Source organism: Somniosus microcephalus, chromosome 2 (assembly GCF_052327205.1).
Source record: "Somniosus microcephalus isolate GS21.2 chromosome 2, FLI_Smic_1.0, whole genome shotgun sequence".
Lineage (NCBI taxonomy): Eukaryota > Metazoa > Chordata > Chondrichthyes > Squaliformes > Somniosidae > Somniosus > Somniosus microcephalus.
Window position 1 is genome coordinate 149,607,378 of NC_140988.1, and position 19,591 is coordinate 149,626,968.

Sequence of the window (19,591 nt, forward strand, 5' to 3'; positions counted from 1 at the left end):
CTTCGTTGCACTCTCTCTATGGCAAGTATATCCTTCCTTAGGTAAGGAGACCAAAACTGTACACACAATACTTCAATTGTGGTCTCACCAGGGCTCTATATAATTGCAGTAAGACGTCTTTACTCTTATACTCAAATTCTCTTGCAATAAAGGCCAACATACCATTTACTTTCTTAATTGCTTGCTGTATCTGCATGTTAACTTTCAGTGATTCGTGTACAAGGACACCCAGGTCCCTCTGAACACCAACATTTCCCAATCTTTCACCATTTAAAAACTCTGCTTTTCTATTTTTCCTACCACAGTGGATAACTACACATTTCTCCACATTATATTCCATTTGCCATGTTCTTGCCCACTCACTTAGCCTGTCTTTATCCCCTTGAAGCCTCCTTGCATCCTCCTCACAACTTACATTCCCACCCAGCTTTGTATCATCAGCAAACTTGGATATATTTCATTTGGTCCCCTCATCCAAATCGTTGATATAGATTGTGAATAACTGAGGCCCAAGCACTGATCCTTGTGGTACCCCACTAGTTACAGCCTGCCAACCCGAAATTGACCCATTTATTCCTACTCTGTTTACCAATCCTCATTCCAAGCTGGTAGAGTACCCCCAATCCCATGAGCCCTAATTATGTTTAATAACCTCTTGTGTGGTACCTTATCAAATGCCTTTTCAAAATCCAAATACACCACATCCACTGGTTCCCCCTTATCTATTCCGCTAGTTACAACCTCAAAAAACTCCAACAGATTTGTCAAACATGATTTCCCTTTCATTAATCCGTGTTGACTCTGCCCAATCCTATTATTATTTTCCAAGTGTCCTGTTACCATATCCTTAATAATAGATTCTAGCATTTTCCCTACTACGTATGTTAGGCTAACTGGTCTGTCGTTCCCCGTTTTCTCTCTCCCTCCTTTCTTAAATAGTGGAGTTACATTTGCTGCCTTACAATTCGCAGGAACCATTCTAGAATCTATGGAATTGTGGAAGATGACAACCAATGCATCCACTATCTCTATAGCCACCTCTTTCAAAACCCTAGGATGTAGGCCATCAGGCCCAGGGGATTTATCGGCTTTCAGTCCCATTAATTTCTCTAGTACTATTTTTTTTTACTAATACTAATTTCTTTCAGTTCCTCACTCTCGCTAGACCCTTGGTTCTCCACTATTTCCGGGAGGTTTTTGCATCTTCTTCCGTGAACACAGACACAAAGGGCCAGAAATTCAGTGGGCTTTGCGCCCAGTTACCGCCCAAAGAGGGCTTCTGCGCCAGTAGAGGAGTTTGCGCTGATATTCAGCGCTGCGGTAATGGCGGCGGTAGCCGGTAGCGCTGCGCCGGCGCCGATGACGTCATCGGTGTGCGCAGTGCCCCGGTTCCGCCCCGACCCCCATATTTAGTTGCGGCCGCCTCTTCCGCAGCGGCCGCAAACAACGATGTGAAGACCGGGCCATGCTGCAGCCTTAGTGGCGCTAGTTAAGGCGGAGGTGCGGCCGGCCGCTTTTTCGGTGGCCGCCTGCCCGCACCTCCTTCCCCGGCCTCCTCCACCCCCCCCCCCAGCTTGGAATGAGGATTGGTAAACTTAGCAAATTATTGGAAACATTTCTGAGGGATAATATAAATAGTAATTTAGAAAGGAGCAGATTAATCAAGGACAGTCAGGGATTTGTTAAGGGAAGGTCGTGTCTGTCTAACTTAATTGAATTTTTTGAGGATGTAACGAGGAGGGCTGATGAGGGTAGTGCATTTGATGTAGTCTACATGGATTTTAGCAAGGCCTCTGACAAGGTCCCACATGGCAGGTTGTTCAGAAAAGTAAAAGCCCATGGGATCCAAGGGAAAGTGGCAGGAAGAAAAGGGTAATGGTCGACGGGTGTTTTTGTGACTGGAAGGCTGTTTCCGGGGGGGTTCCGCAGGGCTAAGTACTAGGTCCCTTGCTTTTCGTGGTATATATCAATGATTTAGACTTCAATGTAGGGGGCATGATTAAGAAGTTTGCAGGTGATACAAAAATTGGCTGTGTGGTGGATAGTGAGGAAGATAGCTGTAGACTGCAGGAAGATATCAATTGACTCATCAGGTGGCAAATGGCAAATGGAATTCAATCTGGAGAAGTGTGAGGTAATGCGTTTGGGAAGGGCTAACAAGACAAGGGAATACACAATAAATGGTAGGATACTGAAGTGTAGAGGAACAGAGGGACCTTGGAGTGCATGTCCACAGATCCCTGAAGGTAGGACAAGTAGATATGGTGATTAAGAAGGCATATGGGATACTTTCCTTTATTAGCTGAGGCATAAAATATAAGAGCAGGGATGTTATGCTAGGACTGTATAAAACACTAGTTAGGCCACAGCTAGAGTACTGTAGAGTGTTATGGTCACCACATTACAGGAAAGATATGATTGCACTGGAGAGGGTAGAAGAGATTTACAAGGATGTTGCCAGGACTGGAGAATTTTAGCTAGGAAGAAAGATTGGATAGGCTGGGGTTGTTTTTTTTTTGAAGAAAGGAGGCTGAGGGGAGACTTAATTGAGGTGTATAAATTATGAGGGGCCTAGATAGAGTGGATAGGAAGGATCTATTTCCCTTAGCAGAGAGGTCAATAACCAGGGGGCATAGATTTAAAGTAATTGGTAGAAGGATTAGAGAGGCGTTGAGGAGAAATTATTTCACCCAGAGGATGGTGAGTGTCTGGAACGCACTGCCTGAAAGGGTGGTAGAGACAGGAACCCTCATCACATTTAAAAAGTACTTGGATATGCACCTGAAGTGCCATAACCTGCAAGGCTACGGACCAAAAGCTGGAAAGTGGGATTAGGCTGGATAGCTCTTTTTCAGCCAACACCGTCATGAGGGCCAAATCATCTCCTTCTGTGCCATAAATGTCTATGATTCTGAGATCAACTCGAGTTTTTTTCTCTCCTGTTAAGGGCTTAAAACTATTCAAACCTGTCCCACGAGTAACACTGCTCTCTCCTCTTATCTATAGTCATTGATACTGCTGTTTCAATAGGGTTCTTCTGTCAGTAGGTAGAAAGAAACTGAGGATTGCCTGGACTGAACTTAAGAACCAACTGATTTCACCTTGGATACCTGCCCTTGCTGTCGCTCCTCTCGAGAAGGCTTTTCTGGCCGCCCATATCCCCACTCCATTCCTGAGATGTCTTCATGACTTCCTCTCCCTAGGAGTCACTTCACTTGCTCTTGTTCTGCTGCCAAAAAGCCAGCTTCAATTGTATCTTGCCTGGCTCTTTTTTTTTGACAGATAATATACATGATCTGGACTTAAGACACAGACGCCTCAACATATATGGGGCACCCCCTGCAAGTTTTGGAAACTACACTTTACCACAATCCTTTGCTGTCTGCCTTTCAGCCATCTATCTATCATTGCCTTTTATGCCAAAGGCCCCAATTTCCATAACAGATTTCTTGTACAGCTTTCTGGAAGTCCACTGAAATGACATCTACCATATTATCTCCCATTTCTTTAAAAAGAATTCTATCTGATTAGTCAAACATTGATGATCTTTCACAAATCCAAGATCACCATCTCTGATCAGTCAATTCCCTTTTAAGAAATATTTAATTTTATCTCCAATTATGGCCTCCAGTAATTTTCCTACAACTGGTCAACAGTTGCCCAAGTTTTTCCCCTTTTGAACAGATAATTGTTCTGTTTCCTCCTTGTGGTGGCAACTTGAATATATTGTTTGAAGTAATAAAAAGCAAACAATTTTGACTTGTCTAGAGAACATACTGTAAAACAAAATGGGGGGGGGTCATCCTCTTTTAATCTCAGGGCACTTTTTTTGTTCATATAGATAGCAATGAAGATGGCTCCTGATGACAGGAGAAATAGAATCAAGTGAGAAAGTTGGGGAAAGCCACTTGACCAAAACAGCAACATTAGGGTGATTTTTCCCCCTCCTGTGGATAGTGGTAAATCCCAATGTCCTGAATAAATCAGGAAGAATACATGCATCATTCCTTGGTAACTAATCTTTAACTTGTGTCTCAGCTCAAAAAGTCTAAACTGAGCCAATGAGAAATGCAGCCAAGGTTCCAAGCAATGTCATGGTTTTATTCCATTCCTCATCGTGTAAAATATCAAGGAAGCAAATCATCCCCATAGCTCTATACCACACAGTGCTCTCACCTATCTGTGCATCTGCAGAAGATTCATGCATGTTTTCTGGAAGTTTGATATTCTCCTCTGGAGCTGGGGTTTCTGGAACCTGCAGAAACTCCATTCTCCAAAACTGAAGAAACAAGAATATGCAGGTTAACAAAGACAGATAATAAATCAAAACAGCAGTAAGCAGTTCATTAAAAAGATTTTCATAATGTGCCTTTCCCCCACCCCGAGTCAAAAGTGTAAAACATGGTTGATAATGAAATAAATCTTGAGGAAATAATGCATTTCCCAAGATATTCTATGAGCTAAACATAAAAATAGCCAATTTGCAATACTTAATAGCAAAAAATTAAAATCACTGCCTCAGTCATAGTAAAATCACATTTTGAATGACCTTCCAGGTAGGAGAGTAGAAGCAAAAATATACTGTATGTATATTAAAAATGCAGCTTATTATTGAAGGAGAATTAGGATCATAGATGGAGGAGGTTCAATGTGTTGAATGGTTATTTATACTCATTGATTTTTTATTAAAATCCATGAACAGATTTGCAGAGGAGAGGGAGATGCTGTCAAAGTGAACTTGGTGATTTGCTGCAGTGCATCGTGCAGATTATACATACTGCAGCAAGATGTAGCGAGTGGTACACCTCAGGAATCGGTGTTGGGAACTCTCTTGTTTGCCATATACATAAATAATTTTGGACACAGAGGAAATTATATCAAAATATCCTTATGATGATGTCAAATTTGGGAATATGGCAAACTGTGAGGAAAAATGCAGGAGATTGCAGGACTCACACAGGTTAGGGGAGTGAGCGGATATATATTATGTGCAATTTAATAGATAAATGTGAAACACTATATTTAGGAAAACAGGACAGAAAATGGAAATATAACTTGTATGATAATACTGTCAATAGAGCGGAGGAGCACTGAGATGCAGAGAGATCTTTAAAAGCAGGACTTCAGGGGGGGAAAAGCCTTAACAGGGCAAATGGATTGTAGAGCCTGGAGTTTCCTCCTTGGGAACAACCCAGATGTTAGACTTGAAAATGTGGCCGATGTTGCGCCCATTTTGACAATGTCAAGTTATGCTCAAGTATCCTCCCAGTCTCATTAGCAAATGCCCAAACTTAAAATGGGTCTAAGTCAGTGTAAACAATCGGAGCCCGAGGAAAACGCCGAACCCACACCATATATTTCTTCTTAAGTCTGAAAACTTAAGTTTCAACTAAATTAACCATCATTCATGCACAGCATGTTTAGGAACCTGCAATCGGGGAAGTTTTTCCATTTTTAATGGCCCAGTAATTCTTGTCACAACGAGTGAGTACGGACGGGGTACTCACGCGTGTGACCGGAGGAATTGCCGGTTTTCAACATGCACAGCGCATGCGCTGAAAACCGGCATTTCCTGTCCTCTGACCCAAGGGGTTAAGAGGCAGAACGCGTGCGACTGCACAGGCAGCGCGTGCGCAGTGAAATTCCTTTTTCCCCCCCCCCCCCCCCAGAGTTGCCCGAGTGTAATGGCCTCCGGTTTTTACGCGTGGAAAAACCAGACGTAACTACTTAGTTTTACAGGTAAGTGGGCTTTTAGTACAATTTAGAATTTTTTTTTCCCCCACAGGTTTATTATTTTTAAAGAATTTACAGTAAGGTAAGTTTAGTTTTAGACCCTATTTTTAAAAAATTGATTAATTGTTTAAAACATTTTTAAAAACTTATTTATAGTTAATATAATCAGTGGGATGTTTTTTTAAATTTTATTTAAAGTTTAAGTAGTGTTTTGGCAGCCCATACTTTTCATGAGTTTGACAGTTCTTACTGTCAAACTCATGAATGAGTTTCCCCTCCCCTGATTGGCTGCACAGTGCTCACCTGATCCCAGCCGGCACATCGCACTAACTACGCCGCTGGATCAGGTAAGCACATCGCGCCGACATCTAAACCGGGCCAGTGACAGGAAATGCAAGCAGGCCCGGGCTTCATATGTCGGCGCGCAGGGCGAGTGCATATCGGGGGCTTGCACGCGTGGCAAGCTCCCGATCCTAATTTCAGGGCCAATGTGACTTATTCATGTGCCATAAAAATCCAAAAAAACAGCAAATACAGAGTATGTCTCAGAAAGGATAAATTTTAAAAAACCTCAAAAAATTGCAATTATACACCAGAAGAATGACTTTCTTTTCTGCTGCCACTGAAAATCTGGTGGCAATGTTAAGAGACCAGCCGAACAAGTGCAATTGGAGGATACGTGCATTTGAGAGTTGGGGCATGGCTAGCTTTGTGGACGGAGATTAGTTTGGACAAACTGTTTGATGGATGAACTAAAAGATCGAGGAGATTTAGGCATATTGTAGTTACGTGCGTAATTCACTTACACCAAAAATTCTGCAACCTTTTAAGCCATGAAATTGGCTTGCGCCCAGGTTACATGTCTCTCTGGTGCAAATGTGGTGGAAATTCCAGGCCTAGGTTTGATGCATAGGTGCATTAAATATAAAAGCAAAGAGATGACGAAGAATTTGTACAAGACATTGGCTAGGCCTCAGCTGCAGTACTGAGAGAATTTTTGGGCACACCATTACAGAAAGGATATTGGAGCCATGGAAAAGATCCTAGATGATGCCAAGGATGAGATAATATAGTTATGGGGAGAGACTTTAAAAACTAGAACTGTATTTATTGGAGCAAAGTGGCTAAGGGAGGATTTAACAGAGGTATTTAAAGGTTTGCAGAGAATGTCAAAGAAGTGTTCAAAAATGTGAAATTGCTTGACAGAGTAAATATCTGTCCACTGATCAGTGAATCAGTAACAAGGGGACATAAAAGACAGGATTAGTACTAAAAGGGTACAGTGGGAGGTTAATAGAATTTTTTCAGTCAAAAAGAGTTATTAAAATATGGAATGCATTTTGGCAAGTGCCTATTGAAAATAAACTGAAGAGGAAAGATATTAAAGGATATAGATAAAGGAGGAAAATGGGATTACAGTGGAGGTTGAGCTGGCATTGGCATAGGCACTTTGGGTCGATAGTCTCTTTCTGAACTTACATTCACTGGGAGTGGAATTGTGACCTTGGGGTAAGAACATAAGAATTAGGAGCGGGGTAGGCCATACCGCCCCTCGAGCCTGCTCCACCATTCAATAAGATCATGGCTGATCTTTGACCTCAACTCCACTTTCCCGCCCAATCTCCCTTTCCCTTGATTCCCCATGAGTCCAAAAATCTATCTATCCCAGCCTTGAATATACTCAATGACTCAGTTTCCACATCCCTTTGAGGTAGAGAATTCCAAAGATTCACAACACTCAATAAAGAAATTGCTCCTCATTTCAGTCTTCGGACCCCTTATCCTGAGACTATGCCCCCTAGTTCTAGACACTCCAACCAGGGGAAGCAACCTCTCAGCATCTACCCTGTCAATCCCCCTCAGAATCTTATATGTTTCAATGAGATCACCTCTTACTTTTCTAAACTCCAGAGACTATAGGCCCAATCTACTAAATCTCTCCTCATAGGACAACCCTCTCATCCCAGGGATCAATCTAGTGAACCTTCGTTGCACCACCTCGAAGGCTGTATGTCTTCTCAGATAAGGAGTCCAAAACTGTGCACAGTACTCCAGGTGTGGTCTCACCAAAGCCCTGCACAACTGTAGCAAGACTTCCTTACTCTTGTACTCCAACCCCCTTGCAATAAAGGCCAACATGCCATTCGCCTTCCTAATTGCTTGCTGTACCTGCATGCTAACTTTCTGTGTTTCCTGTATGAGGACACCTAAATCTCTCTGATTTAATAGTTTCTCACCATTTAAAAAATATTATGTTTTTCTACTCTTCCTACCAAAGTGAATAACCTTACAATTCCTCACATTATACTCCATTTGCCACCTTATTGTCCACTCAGTTAACCTATCTATATCCCTTTGCAGGCTCTTTCTGTCCTCCTCGCAGCTTACTTTTCCACCTAGCTTTGTATCGTCAGCAAACTTGGATACATTGCACTCGGTCCCTTCATCTAAGTCATTAATATAGATTGTAAATAGATGAGTGCCAAGCACTGATCCTTGCGGCACCCCACTAGTTACAGCCTGCCAACTGGAAAATGATCCATTTATCCCTACTCGCTGTTTTCTGTTCGTTAACCAATCCTCTATCCATGCTAATATATTACCCCCAACCCCATGAGCCCTAATCTTGTGTAGCAACCTTTTACGTGGCACCTCATCGAATACCTTTTGGAAATCCAAATATACTACATCCAATGGTTCCCCTTTATCTACCCTGCTAGTTACATCTCAAAAAGCTCTAATTTGTTAAACACTATTTCCCTTTCATAAAACCATGTTGACATATTATGATTTTCTAAGTGCCCCGTTACCACTTCCTTAATAATGGATTCCAGCATTTTCCCGACAACTGATGTCAGGCTAACTGGCCTGTAGTTCCCTGTTTTCTCTCTCCCTCCTTTCTTGAATAGCAGGGTTACATTTGCTACCTTCCAATCTGCTGAGACCTAGGGAATCTTGGAAGATCACAACCAATGCATCCACTAGCTCTGCAGCCATCTCTTTTAGAACCCGAGGATGTAGGCCATCAGGTCCAGAGGATTTGTCAGCTTTTAATCCCATTAATTTCTCAAGTACTTTTTCTCTATTGATATTAATTACTTTATGTTCCTCACTCTCATTAGCCCCTTGGTTTCCCACTATTTTTGGTATGCTTTTTGTGTCTTCTACTGTGAAGGCAGATACAAAATATTTGTTTAAAGTCTCTGCCATTTCCTTATTCCCCATTATAATTTCACGTGTCTCAGCATCTAAAGGACCAACGCTTACTTTTGCTACGCTCTTCCTTTTTACATACTTGTCGAAGCTCTTACAATCAGTTTTTATATTTCTTGCTAGTTCACTGTCATACTCTATTTTCTCCCTTTTAATCAATTTTTTTGGTCATCCTTTGCTGGTTACTAAAGCTCTCCCAATCCTCAGGCTTACTACTATTCTTCGTAACATTATAAGCCTCTTCTTTTAATCTAATACTATCCTTAACTTCTTTATTTAGCCACGGTGCATCACGTTTTCCATGGAGGTTATTTCTTAATGGAATGTATATTCGTTGAGAATTTTGGAATACTTCTTTAAATGTTTGCCACTTCTTATCAACCGTCATACCTTTTAATCTAATTTCCCAATCTACCTTAGCCAACTTGCCCCTCATACCTATGTAATTGGCTTTATTTAAGTTCCGACTGATGTATTTCACTCTCAAACTCAATGTGAAACTTTATCATGTTATGATCGCTCTTCCCCATAGGATCCTTTACTATGAGATTACTACCTAACCCTAACCCTGTCTCATTATGCAATACAAGATCTAAAATAGCCTGTTCCCTGGTTGGTTCCATGGTTGTTCCAGGAAACTGTCTCGAATGCATTCCATGAACTTATCCTTCAGATTACCTTTGCCCAGTCTATATGAAGATTAAAGTCCCCCATGATTATTGCATTACTTTTGTTAGAAGCTCCTGTTATTTGTTGATTAATACTCTGTCCAACGGTATAGCTACTGTTTGGGCACCTCTAAACAACACCCACCAGTGTTTGCTGCCTCTTGTTATTTCTTATCTCCACCCATACTGATTCTACTTCCTGATCTTCCGAGCCAAGATCCTTTCTCACGATGGTCCTCAAGTCATCCTTTATGATCAGGGTGACCCCCCCTCCTTTTCCATTCTGCCTGTCTTTTCTAAACAGCAAGTACGCTGGAATATTTAGCTCCTACACTTGGTCACCTTGCAACCACGTCTCTGTGATGGCTATTAGATTGAAGCCATTAATCTCTATTTGTACCACTCATTCGTTTATCTTGTTATGAATGCTTCGTGCATTTAGATAAAGAGCCTTTCATTTTAATTTTTTACCATTATTCCCTGCTTTCACCTTATTCGCTGATGCACTTTTACCATTAAACTCTGTGTCCCCTCCTGTCACACTCTGTTTATCTTTACCCAAATTGCTGCAGTGCTCCATTGCCTTGACATTTCTCTTTAGATTTCTAAATTTCCCCTCACCTGACCCACCACCCCCGCCTCCATTTTAGTTAAAAGCCTTAGTTATTTGATTCATTAGGTCACTGGTCCCAGCCCGGTTTAAGTGGAGACTGTCCCAATGGAACAGCTCCCTCTTTCCTCAGTACTGGCGCCAGTGCCCCATGAGTCAAAACCCCTTCCTCCCACACCACTCTTTGAGCCAAGCATTTAACTCTCTGATCTGCTTGCCCCTATGCCAATTTGCGCATGGCTCTGGTAACAATCCAGAGTTTATTAGCTTTGAGGTTCTGCTTTTTAATTTGGACCCTAGCTCCTCAAACTCTCTCAGCAGAACCTCATTCCTAGTTCTACTTATGTCGTTGGTTCCTACGACAACGGGATCCTCTCCTCCTCCCACTCCAAATTCTTTTCCAGCCGCGAGGAGATATCCTTAACCCTGGCACTAGGCAGGCAACACAGCCTTCGGTACTCCTGGTCACGACTGCAGAGAACAGTATCTATCCCCGGACTATACTATACCCTACCACTACAACATTCCTTTTCACTTCCCCCCATTTAAATGGCCTCCTGCACCACGGTGCCGTAGTCAGTTTGCTCATCCACCCTTGTAAGAAAGGAGGAAATCTTCATTTTTGAGTCTCCCTACTAACTGGACTAATTGAAATAAGTATTATTAGTTATAGTCTTAAGTTTGTATTATGTAACTGATATGCAATGCACAATGATGCTTGAATAATCATGCTTTTAAAACTAGCGTAATATGCCCTGGGTGGAAGCGATTAGATTTAAAATGGAAGAAACTGAAGCGCTGGGCCTTGCTTGGCCAAATTAAAGATAGTCAGCAGCCTTCCTGGCACACAAACAGCAGATAGCTAGCCTGGGAAGCAAGGTCATGTGTGGCTGCCACTGTGGAATGTCATGATATCTTCAGTGAATTAAAAACATAGGCAAACAGCAAGAACACCATCTCTCTACCTACGGAGACATGTTCCGTTTGTGTTGCCATAACTACCCTAGATATGAGTCTTGATGGTCAAAAACAGAGGATGTCAGCGTGTCATGAGATGAGGACCTGACAGGGACAGGTGGGATCATTAGGTACGTGGCATCTGTGTAAGTCAATGATTGGGTTAACTGGCCCCCATAGGCTTTGCTGGGAAGAAGCAGTACAAGGGGTCCCTCAAACAATTAGGTTGTAGAAGCTTGGGAACATCCACCAGACGAGCTGAGGAGGGTTTCAGGTTGGCGGAGGACCCACACGCATCACACTGGGTGGCCGAGCAATCCTCGAGGCCAGGGCCGACGGTGGTTGACCCGTGGAGATCGCATCTTCTTTCCCAGGGCCCAATGGGTAATATAAACCTTGATTGTGCCTCGTTTAACTACTGTTCAGATGCTGTAATGTATCAAGTCTCACTTTCACTGAAGAAAATACAAGTACTGTCACCAATATGGGTCAAGTCGAATCTTTCGGAACTGAGGAGTGAAAGGGTTAATTGGCACAGACCCAGAAACTCAACACCCTGCAGACTTTGCCCTCATCCACACAGGCAGCACGAATCTCATACCTGTTTGACAAGGGGAAAGGTTGAGGCTCCTTCAGCACTCCACCTGGGGGATCCCCTTACCTGCCTGAGTTACAGTCACACCCTCCTGTCCATGACTACTAACCAGACCTGTACCACTACCTAATCTAAGGTGTGTGACTGCTACCTGGATCAAAGTGTCCAGATAACTTTCTCTCTCCCTGATGCCCTGCAATGTCTGCACCTCAGACTCCAGCTCAACAGCTCTGAGCTGAAGTTCCTCAAGATGCAGACACTTACTGCAGACATGGTCGTCCGGGATCATGATGTTCTCCAAAAACTCCCACATGCTGCAGTTGCGGCACACCACCTGCACTGCCATCCCTTTATAACCTTGTTTTATTTATTTAGTTAATTAAAATCTATGTATTTAATTAACTTAGTTTATAGCTAATTACTAGATCTAGTTTAAGTGCTAGGTAGATTAAATCAGTGTCAACAAGTTTGGTTTCTCATCAAACGCCTGTTCTCAACTTTAAAGGGGCTATTATAGAGAGAATGTGGCACCTGTTTAAAGGATTATGGCCTAGAATATCAGTGGGGCGCGCTGCGGTACTGCAGGCCTTCCTCCCCTTCTTAAAGGGGAGGGGCCTGCTGCAGCGCGATCGGCGATCGCGAGTGCCGGCAAAAGAGCCCGGCACCGAGGAGAAGTGCCGGGCTCTTGGGACACAGCCGGCACAATGCAGGGGGGTGGGGGGGGTCTCAGGAGGCCGGCACGAAGAGGTGCTGGCAGGCGGCCAGCAAAAAAAATGGCCACCGTGCACCTCAGCGCCTCTACTGCCGCAGGTAGGCCCCCCTGAACCGGTCGCAAATTCCGACCGGCGTTAAAGCAGGGGGCGCTACCAAATTTGGCGATCGGGGCGGTAGTGGGACGCTGCGCACACCGATGAAGTCATCGGTGGCGGCGCAGCGCTAACGGCTAGCGCCGCCATTAGCGCCCCACTAAATTTAGCGGGAGGTGTGGCCAGTGGCGCAAAACCCACTAAGTGCCCTCTTTGGGCGCTAACGGGTGGCGCAGCCCACTGAATTTCTAGGCCTATAGGTTTTATCACCTCAAAAGGTAAAAGCCATCAGCACACTGACCCTACAAATGATTGAATAAACAGCATGTTCTCTAATACAAGATAACTATAGATGAGGAAGGCCATCTGTCCTATCTCAGTTCAGATCCCCCACTATGTCACTTACCTGGATAGTGGAGATGAAAACCTTAGATTTATTGAATAAATTTAAGGTTTATCATCTCTAATATGCTACTACCCAGAAGATCATTACAGACATTGATCACTCTTTGTGTGAAGATATTCCTACTGACATCTGTCCTAAATTGTTCTTTTATGCGTTTTAACCTGTCACCTTGTCCTAGTATCCAGCAAGTGTGGAAATAGTCTTCTGGATTGACCCTGTCCATACCATTTAATATCTTGCATTTTTTTTAGAAGATCCCCTCTCAGTCACTTCTTTTCAAGTCTGAAGAGTCCCAGGTTATCCAGACTTTTTCTGTAGCTCTATCCTTTGACCCCCAGAGACAGGCTTCTCTGCACCAGCTCCAGGGTTTGCACGTTTCCTTTCGGACTTGGTGACAAAAACTGAACACACTACTCAAAATACAGTTTGACCACGGCAGTTTTAGCATGACATCTCGCAACTTATACTAAACTGATCTAATCACGCCTTAACCTTCTAAATTCTAGGGAATACAACCCTAGTTTATGTAATCTCTCCTCATAATTTCACCCTTGGAGTCCAGGTATAATTCTTGCAAATGTATGCTGCACTCCCTTAAAGGTCAATACTGTATATCCTTCCTAAGGTGTAGTGCCCAGAACTGCTCACAGTACTCCAGGTGTTGCCTAACCAGGGTTTTGTATAGCTGTAGCATAACTTCTACCCCCTTGTATTCTAGTCCCCTAGATATGAAGGCCAGCATTCCATTGGCATTTTAGATAGATCCTCAAATAATAAACATTACTGAACATTGTAGATTCAGAACAGGATTACAGGATTTTAAAGCTATGTAATTTTCCATATATCTTCTCTCCTAGATACTCTTGAAGGCAGTTCCAATGATTAAAGACATTATTTTTGTTCTGGTGCACAATAGAATACAGTACTTACCCTGACCACACCATCTGAATGTCCTGTGACTATAACGTTCTGTGTGTCCCACTCATTCATCTCAGATACACAGCAGCACACAATCTGCTGACTGCGTCCCGTAAATGTATTCACATTCACCACCGGGTTCCCATTGATGTTCCATACATGAATATACGTGCCAGCACAAGAAACAATGTCTCCCTATTGAAAATTATGTAAGATCAGCAAGACTTTACTAAAAGTGAAAAGACATATTACAATTGTTTAGTTTTAACTAGTGCTAGAAAATAAAACAGATACATAGAAATAGCAGAGAGTCAAATGCTTTAAAGTAACACTAATGACGCTACATTTATTACTTCACCTTCTCAAGGGCAATTCGGGATGGGCAATAAATGCTGGCCTTGCCAGCAATGCCATATCCAGAGAATGAATTAAAAAAACGTCAGATAAAATACTGTACAGAATTCCTTTACTGAGATCAGTATTATGAATACCTTTTATTCATGCAGACAAATCTTTTAAAAATGAGTGGATCTCAGTTATACCAGCACAAGATCACTGCTTTGAATATGAATTATAAGAGAAATCTCAGGCATATTGTTTAAGTGTGATTTTATTGACCTTCCTTGCCTTAGCCATTACTAATAGTTAAGGTGTCCATTTTATTATAGGATCAGAAAACACTGCACAAAGACAGCAACTTTACATTAAACTTGAAGTTACTTACTACCAACCACAGTTTGTAGGATTCGAAGAAGGCTGGAATGACATTCCAGAACTAACCGTTAATTCATTAATGCACAAAGCAGACACTGGTGCCCTGTGGCCTCGCAGCTGTGTGACAAAAGACAGCTTATTCAAATCCCAGATGATACACGTTCGATCTCGTGACCCACTAACAATTATGTGATAGGCTGATGAAGCAGTTAAACAAGTGACTGCATCTGTGTGCCCATGGAGTGCCTAAAATAGAGCAAAATTAGACATTATTGGTATTATATAACTTATAAGAGAAATCTCAGGCATACTGCTGTAGAAGTGAATCACAAAGGCTCACAAAAAAACAAAATACTGTGGATGCTGGAAATTTGAAATAAACTTGTTACACTGTAATTACATTCTGGCAGGAGGGTATACATTACAGCATGACAAATTTGTATAGACAGTTTCCCTTATAAATGTGAACACAGGAATTTATAATGGAAACACAAAAATAAGGACCGAATATATGATTTAAAAATAGGTATTGTATTACATCTGCATATCCTGGTCCAATTAATCCTCACTCTCCAACCGTACTGTACCAGAAGACTGTAACTGGTCTGGACTCCTTGGCCTAGAAATTGGGTATAGCCCCGCTTGCGGCGTTAGAACTGGCGCTGCGCAAAGTTTATAGCCAGACGAAACTTATCGCTGCCTGGCGAGATATTGGGTTGCATCGCCCCCAAAGGGGATTGAGGCGCGAACTCAGACGTTGCACGGGGCTCCTAAGGCGCAAAAGTTCAGGCGCTACCCAATATCGGCGCGGACGGGCGCAGCGCAGGTGATCTCAATTACCGGAAACCACGAGACTTCCAGGCGCCGGCCGGCTCTTAAAGGGGTGGGTCAGTCAGCCTGAGCTGCTACACTCAACGCCCTGTAGGCCTCAGAATCGGCGCTCGCCCTTCTCTGGCGCAATAAACTTGGTGAGGATGGAGAAGGCGAGACAGAGAGCAGAGCACTTCAGCACTGAGGCTCTGGACCAGTTGGTGTCTGCAGTTGAGCGCCGTCGAGATGTTCTGTATCCTGACAATGGCAAGAGGCCGAATCAAAAGGCTTACCGGCGATCTTGGAGGGAGGTTTCTCAGAGGGTCAACTCCAACAGCATGGCGACCAGGACCCCTGTTCAGTGCAGGAAGAAATTCAACGACCTCACTCGGGTCGTTAAGGTGAGTGTTGGTTATGCAAACTTCTGATTCCCTCCATCTGCACCTAACTTCGAGGACCCTGTTGCCATGATGCCCCAATGGCCATCTGTCAGCAAGCACCCATGGCCCTTTCTGGGCGCACACATGGACATTTCACTCAAGGCCACATGTAAGGGCCCTTGCACCATGGGGGGCATGAGATGATCTCTCAAGGCCACATGTAAGGGCTCTTGCACCATGGGGGGCATGAGATGATCTCTCAAGGCATCATGTTACAGAACTTCCCCTTCTTTCCCCTGCAGTCCAAGCTGGCGACGATGCGAAAGGAGCAGCGTCGAACCGGTGGCGGACCTCCACAAGTGGTCACTCTCACGGATCTCGAGGAGAGAGTGCACCAGATTCTTGGAGGACGTCTGTCTCGTCCTGTTACCACTGCAGCTGCCGACCCCATTCTCGACAGCGAGGGTAAGGCTCTCACCTTTTGCAGCTGTCTCCTTCCACTTGGTCCCCCCGCCAGCATGCTTCCTCAGTGTGCCGCAATCTGCCATGCCTTTCCGCCAACCTGTCCTTTTGCTAAAGCCACTCTTCCACCTCCCTGCTTTCAGATGATGCATCACCAACTGGGGCTCCACGCCCTGAAGCTGCCAGTGCCAGTGCCTCCGGAGGCGAGGATCAGGAGGAAGCTGGACCATCTGTTCCAATCTCAGGGGAGCATACACATGTACAGACTGGGGATAGTAGTTCCCTGGAGGGGAGGGTGGGGGGGGGCTCTGAGGATCAGGCAGTTGCCGGAACAAGCGGCATGCAGCAACGCAAGGGGGGTAGGCAAGTTCGGCCACCGTCTTCCCGGAGGGCAAGGCAGGTAGTGATGACTGCTGCACAGAGTGCAGAGGAGGTGCGTCGCCTGGCTGAAATGAGCACCCAGGCCCGGCTCAGGCACACTGAGCTGATGGCTGCAGTGGGGAGGATGCCTCAGTCAATAGATACACTGGCAAAGAGTGTGTTGGACTTCGGGGCAACAATGGAGAGGACTCTCCAGGGCTTCGGGGCAACAATGGAGAGGTCTGTCGAGTGCTTCGGGCCAACAATGGAGAGGACTGTCCAGGGCTTCGGGGCAACAATGGAGAGGTCTGTCGAGGGCTTTGGCCCAACAATGGAGAGGACTGTCCAGGGCTTCGAGGCCGCTATGGAAAGGACTGTTCAGGGCTTCGGACAATCCCTGGAAAGGTCTGTCCAGGGCTTGTCTGAGGCAGTGGAGCGGTCGGCACCGGCCTTGTCCGAAGCAATGGAAAGAACTGTCCAGGGCTTCTCCGAAGCACTGGCACCTGGCTCACAGGTCCTCACTGCTGCCACGCAGTCACTTGCCGGCCTCGTCCACACCCAGATTGAGGCAACGCGAACTCTCACTGCAGCCACCCTATCTGCATCAGCTAGGATCACCCCGGGCCCTTCCAGTCCCATACAAGGCCAGGAATCAGTGGAGCATGCGATTGTGGCGGATGAGCCGAGCCGATCCCCTCAGAGAGCCAGTGTGTCGTCCGACAATGGTGCAGGTGTCCTCTCTCGGCAGGTGACCATTCCACATGCCAGCGCTGGCACGTCTGCAGTGCAGCTGCCACCACCTGCAGGGCACACTGCTTCCAGCCATGCTCAGATCAAGCATCCTGCGTCCGCACCCTCCAAGCCCAGAGGTCAGCCAGGCCGTCCCTCAGGGGCTTCTGCGCTTCCAGACAGTCAGCAGGCATCCCCCAGCCTTCACCCCGCCACTAGGGTTCAATTACGTCGGAGCAGCAGGCAGGGAAGGGGCCGAGCGCGAAAGAGAAGTCATTCTCCATCAAGGGGCCAGCAGTAGAGGGAGGTGCTGAGACGTTTCTTTGGCCAAAATCAAGGAGACCCTCACCTGTTGGAATTGTTGGAAATAGTTTGTTTAGTTTTGCGGCTTTGCCGAAGAGTTAACTGTTATTTTGTTAGTTATGGTTTCTGTTGACATGACGTCGTTTTGCTGTAATGAAAGACTTTTGTGACAATAAAGAGAAGTTTAAATGTGCTATGGTGTACGTGACTAATGACAGTGATGCTGGCCTTCAGACGCTTTCAAACATCCAAAGTGCGCAGCAGTTAAGACACTCATCATTCAGCCAGAGGGGCCTCGATACGAGTCCTCATGATCCTGTGACGGATGGCCCTTCCACTTTCAGGAGCCCTTCCATCTTCCTCCTCCTCCTCCTCCGCCTGCTTCTCCAGGGTCAGAGGGAAGGTGATGAATTGACGCCTTCGCCTATAAAGGGCAGCTGTAACTTGCCGGATGCAGCAGTGGACTGCAACCTGAGAGATATTCGCGATGTCCCCAATGGCTCACTGAAAGGATCCGTTGCCATAAAAATTAAGGCCAACAGTCAGTTTAGCGGCCACCGACAGAGAGGTCATGCACCGTAGACGCGGCTGCAGATCCTCGGCAAGCAGGTGGCACAGCTCAGTAACAACGTCCATCCCGAATCGGAGCCTTCGCACACACTGCTCCTCCGACATGTCAAGGTATGACACCTGCTGCCGAAAGACCCTCGCAGCATACCCTCGGATTGGCCGACCTCCACTGCCCCTCCTCCTTCTGGCCAATCCCGGCCCTCTCTCCCGCCATCTCTCTGCCCCTTCATAGTGTTCGGCCATGAGGCCGTCGCCCTCCAAAGCATCTCCCATTCCGATGCCAGTTGGTCAAAAGGCTGTTAGGTCCAGTGCTCCAACTGCTCCGGACAGGTTTGAGGGTCCCAAGTACTCTAATGCTAAATTCCAAAAACTCTGCTCCACAGTAGCTCACCAACTCTCTCCACCAACGATCACAATGAACAGGCCAAGTGGCTGAAGCTTCTGTACTAGAGCTGTCCCCTTTAAATAGCGCCCCCCGACTCCGAGAAGGGCCTGCTAACGCTCCTTCGAACTGGCGTAAAGGCTCCGGGCACCACCCAATATCCGCTCAGGTGCCCTTAAAAGGCGTTGCACAATGAAATGACGTCATGATCTGCTTGCGCTCGCGGGCGCACGCAAACACTTAGCGCAGGCGTTAAATGTATAGTCAATATGGGAGTTGTCGCTATCTTCATTGCGCCCGCCCCAACATTAGGTAACGCCCCAATTCTCGGTCTCTTTAGGCGCTAACCGCTGGCGCAAACAACCGAATTTCTAGGCCCTTGTGTACAATGCCACGAGAGATTGTCAAGCAATGCAATAAAAATCTTACTTCCGTACGCAATTCTTGTGTCAACTTTTTCCAATATAAATGTCCTACATCCAAATTAATAATCCGAAATATCCAGCCTATGCTGTAGAGAATCTACGATGCTGCAAACAACTCTATTTCTTTGCTTCCCAAACAATCGTAAGTTTTGCCAAACTAACTGGACCAGTGCATGCAGATGTAATTTAAAAACAAATACTGTAATAGAATTGGGGCTGAATTACATCTTAATGCCCTGGTCCAATTATCCCCTGGCCTCTATCCTTTCTTCTTCTAAAGACTAAATGATCTTGACTCCCCATGTGTCAGGGGAGATTGACTAGTTTTGAAACAAATTTCTGAGGGACATTTGAAAATTAACTTAAATAACATTGACACAATCAATCACAAAAGTATGAAATAACCAAACCATGATGTAAATTATCAGGTCTTATTCGCTTAAAAGGGAAACCTAACTCAATGAGTGAGTACTGTTACTGATGAGAACTTGACTTTCGAGCTTGATTTAAAAAAAATAAATTGCTGTTTACAGGGGTGTTCCATGGAACT

At 44.9% G+C, this 19,591-nt stretch overlaps 1 protein-coding gene across 2 annotated transcripts in view; it reads right to left on the reverse strand.

Annotated features, from left to right (window-relative positions):
• wdfy3 (WD repeat and FYVE domain containing 3) overlaps positions 1-19,591 on the reverse strand; it is a 583,406-nt gene that overhangs the window by 21,400 nt on the left and 542,415 nt on the right. For both annotated transcript variants that reach the window (XM_085963501.1, XM_085963491.1), the window contains 3 exons: positions 14,687-14,866; positions 13,919-14,101; positions 4,177-4,279 (listed from right to left, as the gene is read on the reverse strand). In XM_085963501.1, the coding sequence (XP_085819627.1) occupies positions 4,177-4,279; positions 13,919-14,101; positions 14,687-14,866 (466 nt within the window). The remainder of the gene's footprint in view (positions 1-4,176; positions 4,280-13,918; positions 14,102-14,686; positions 14,867-19,591) is intronic.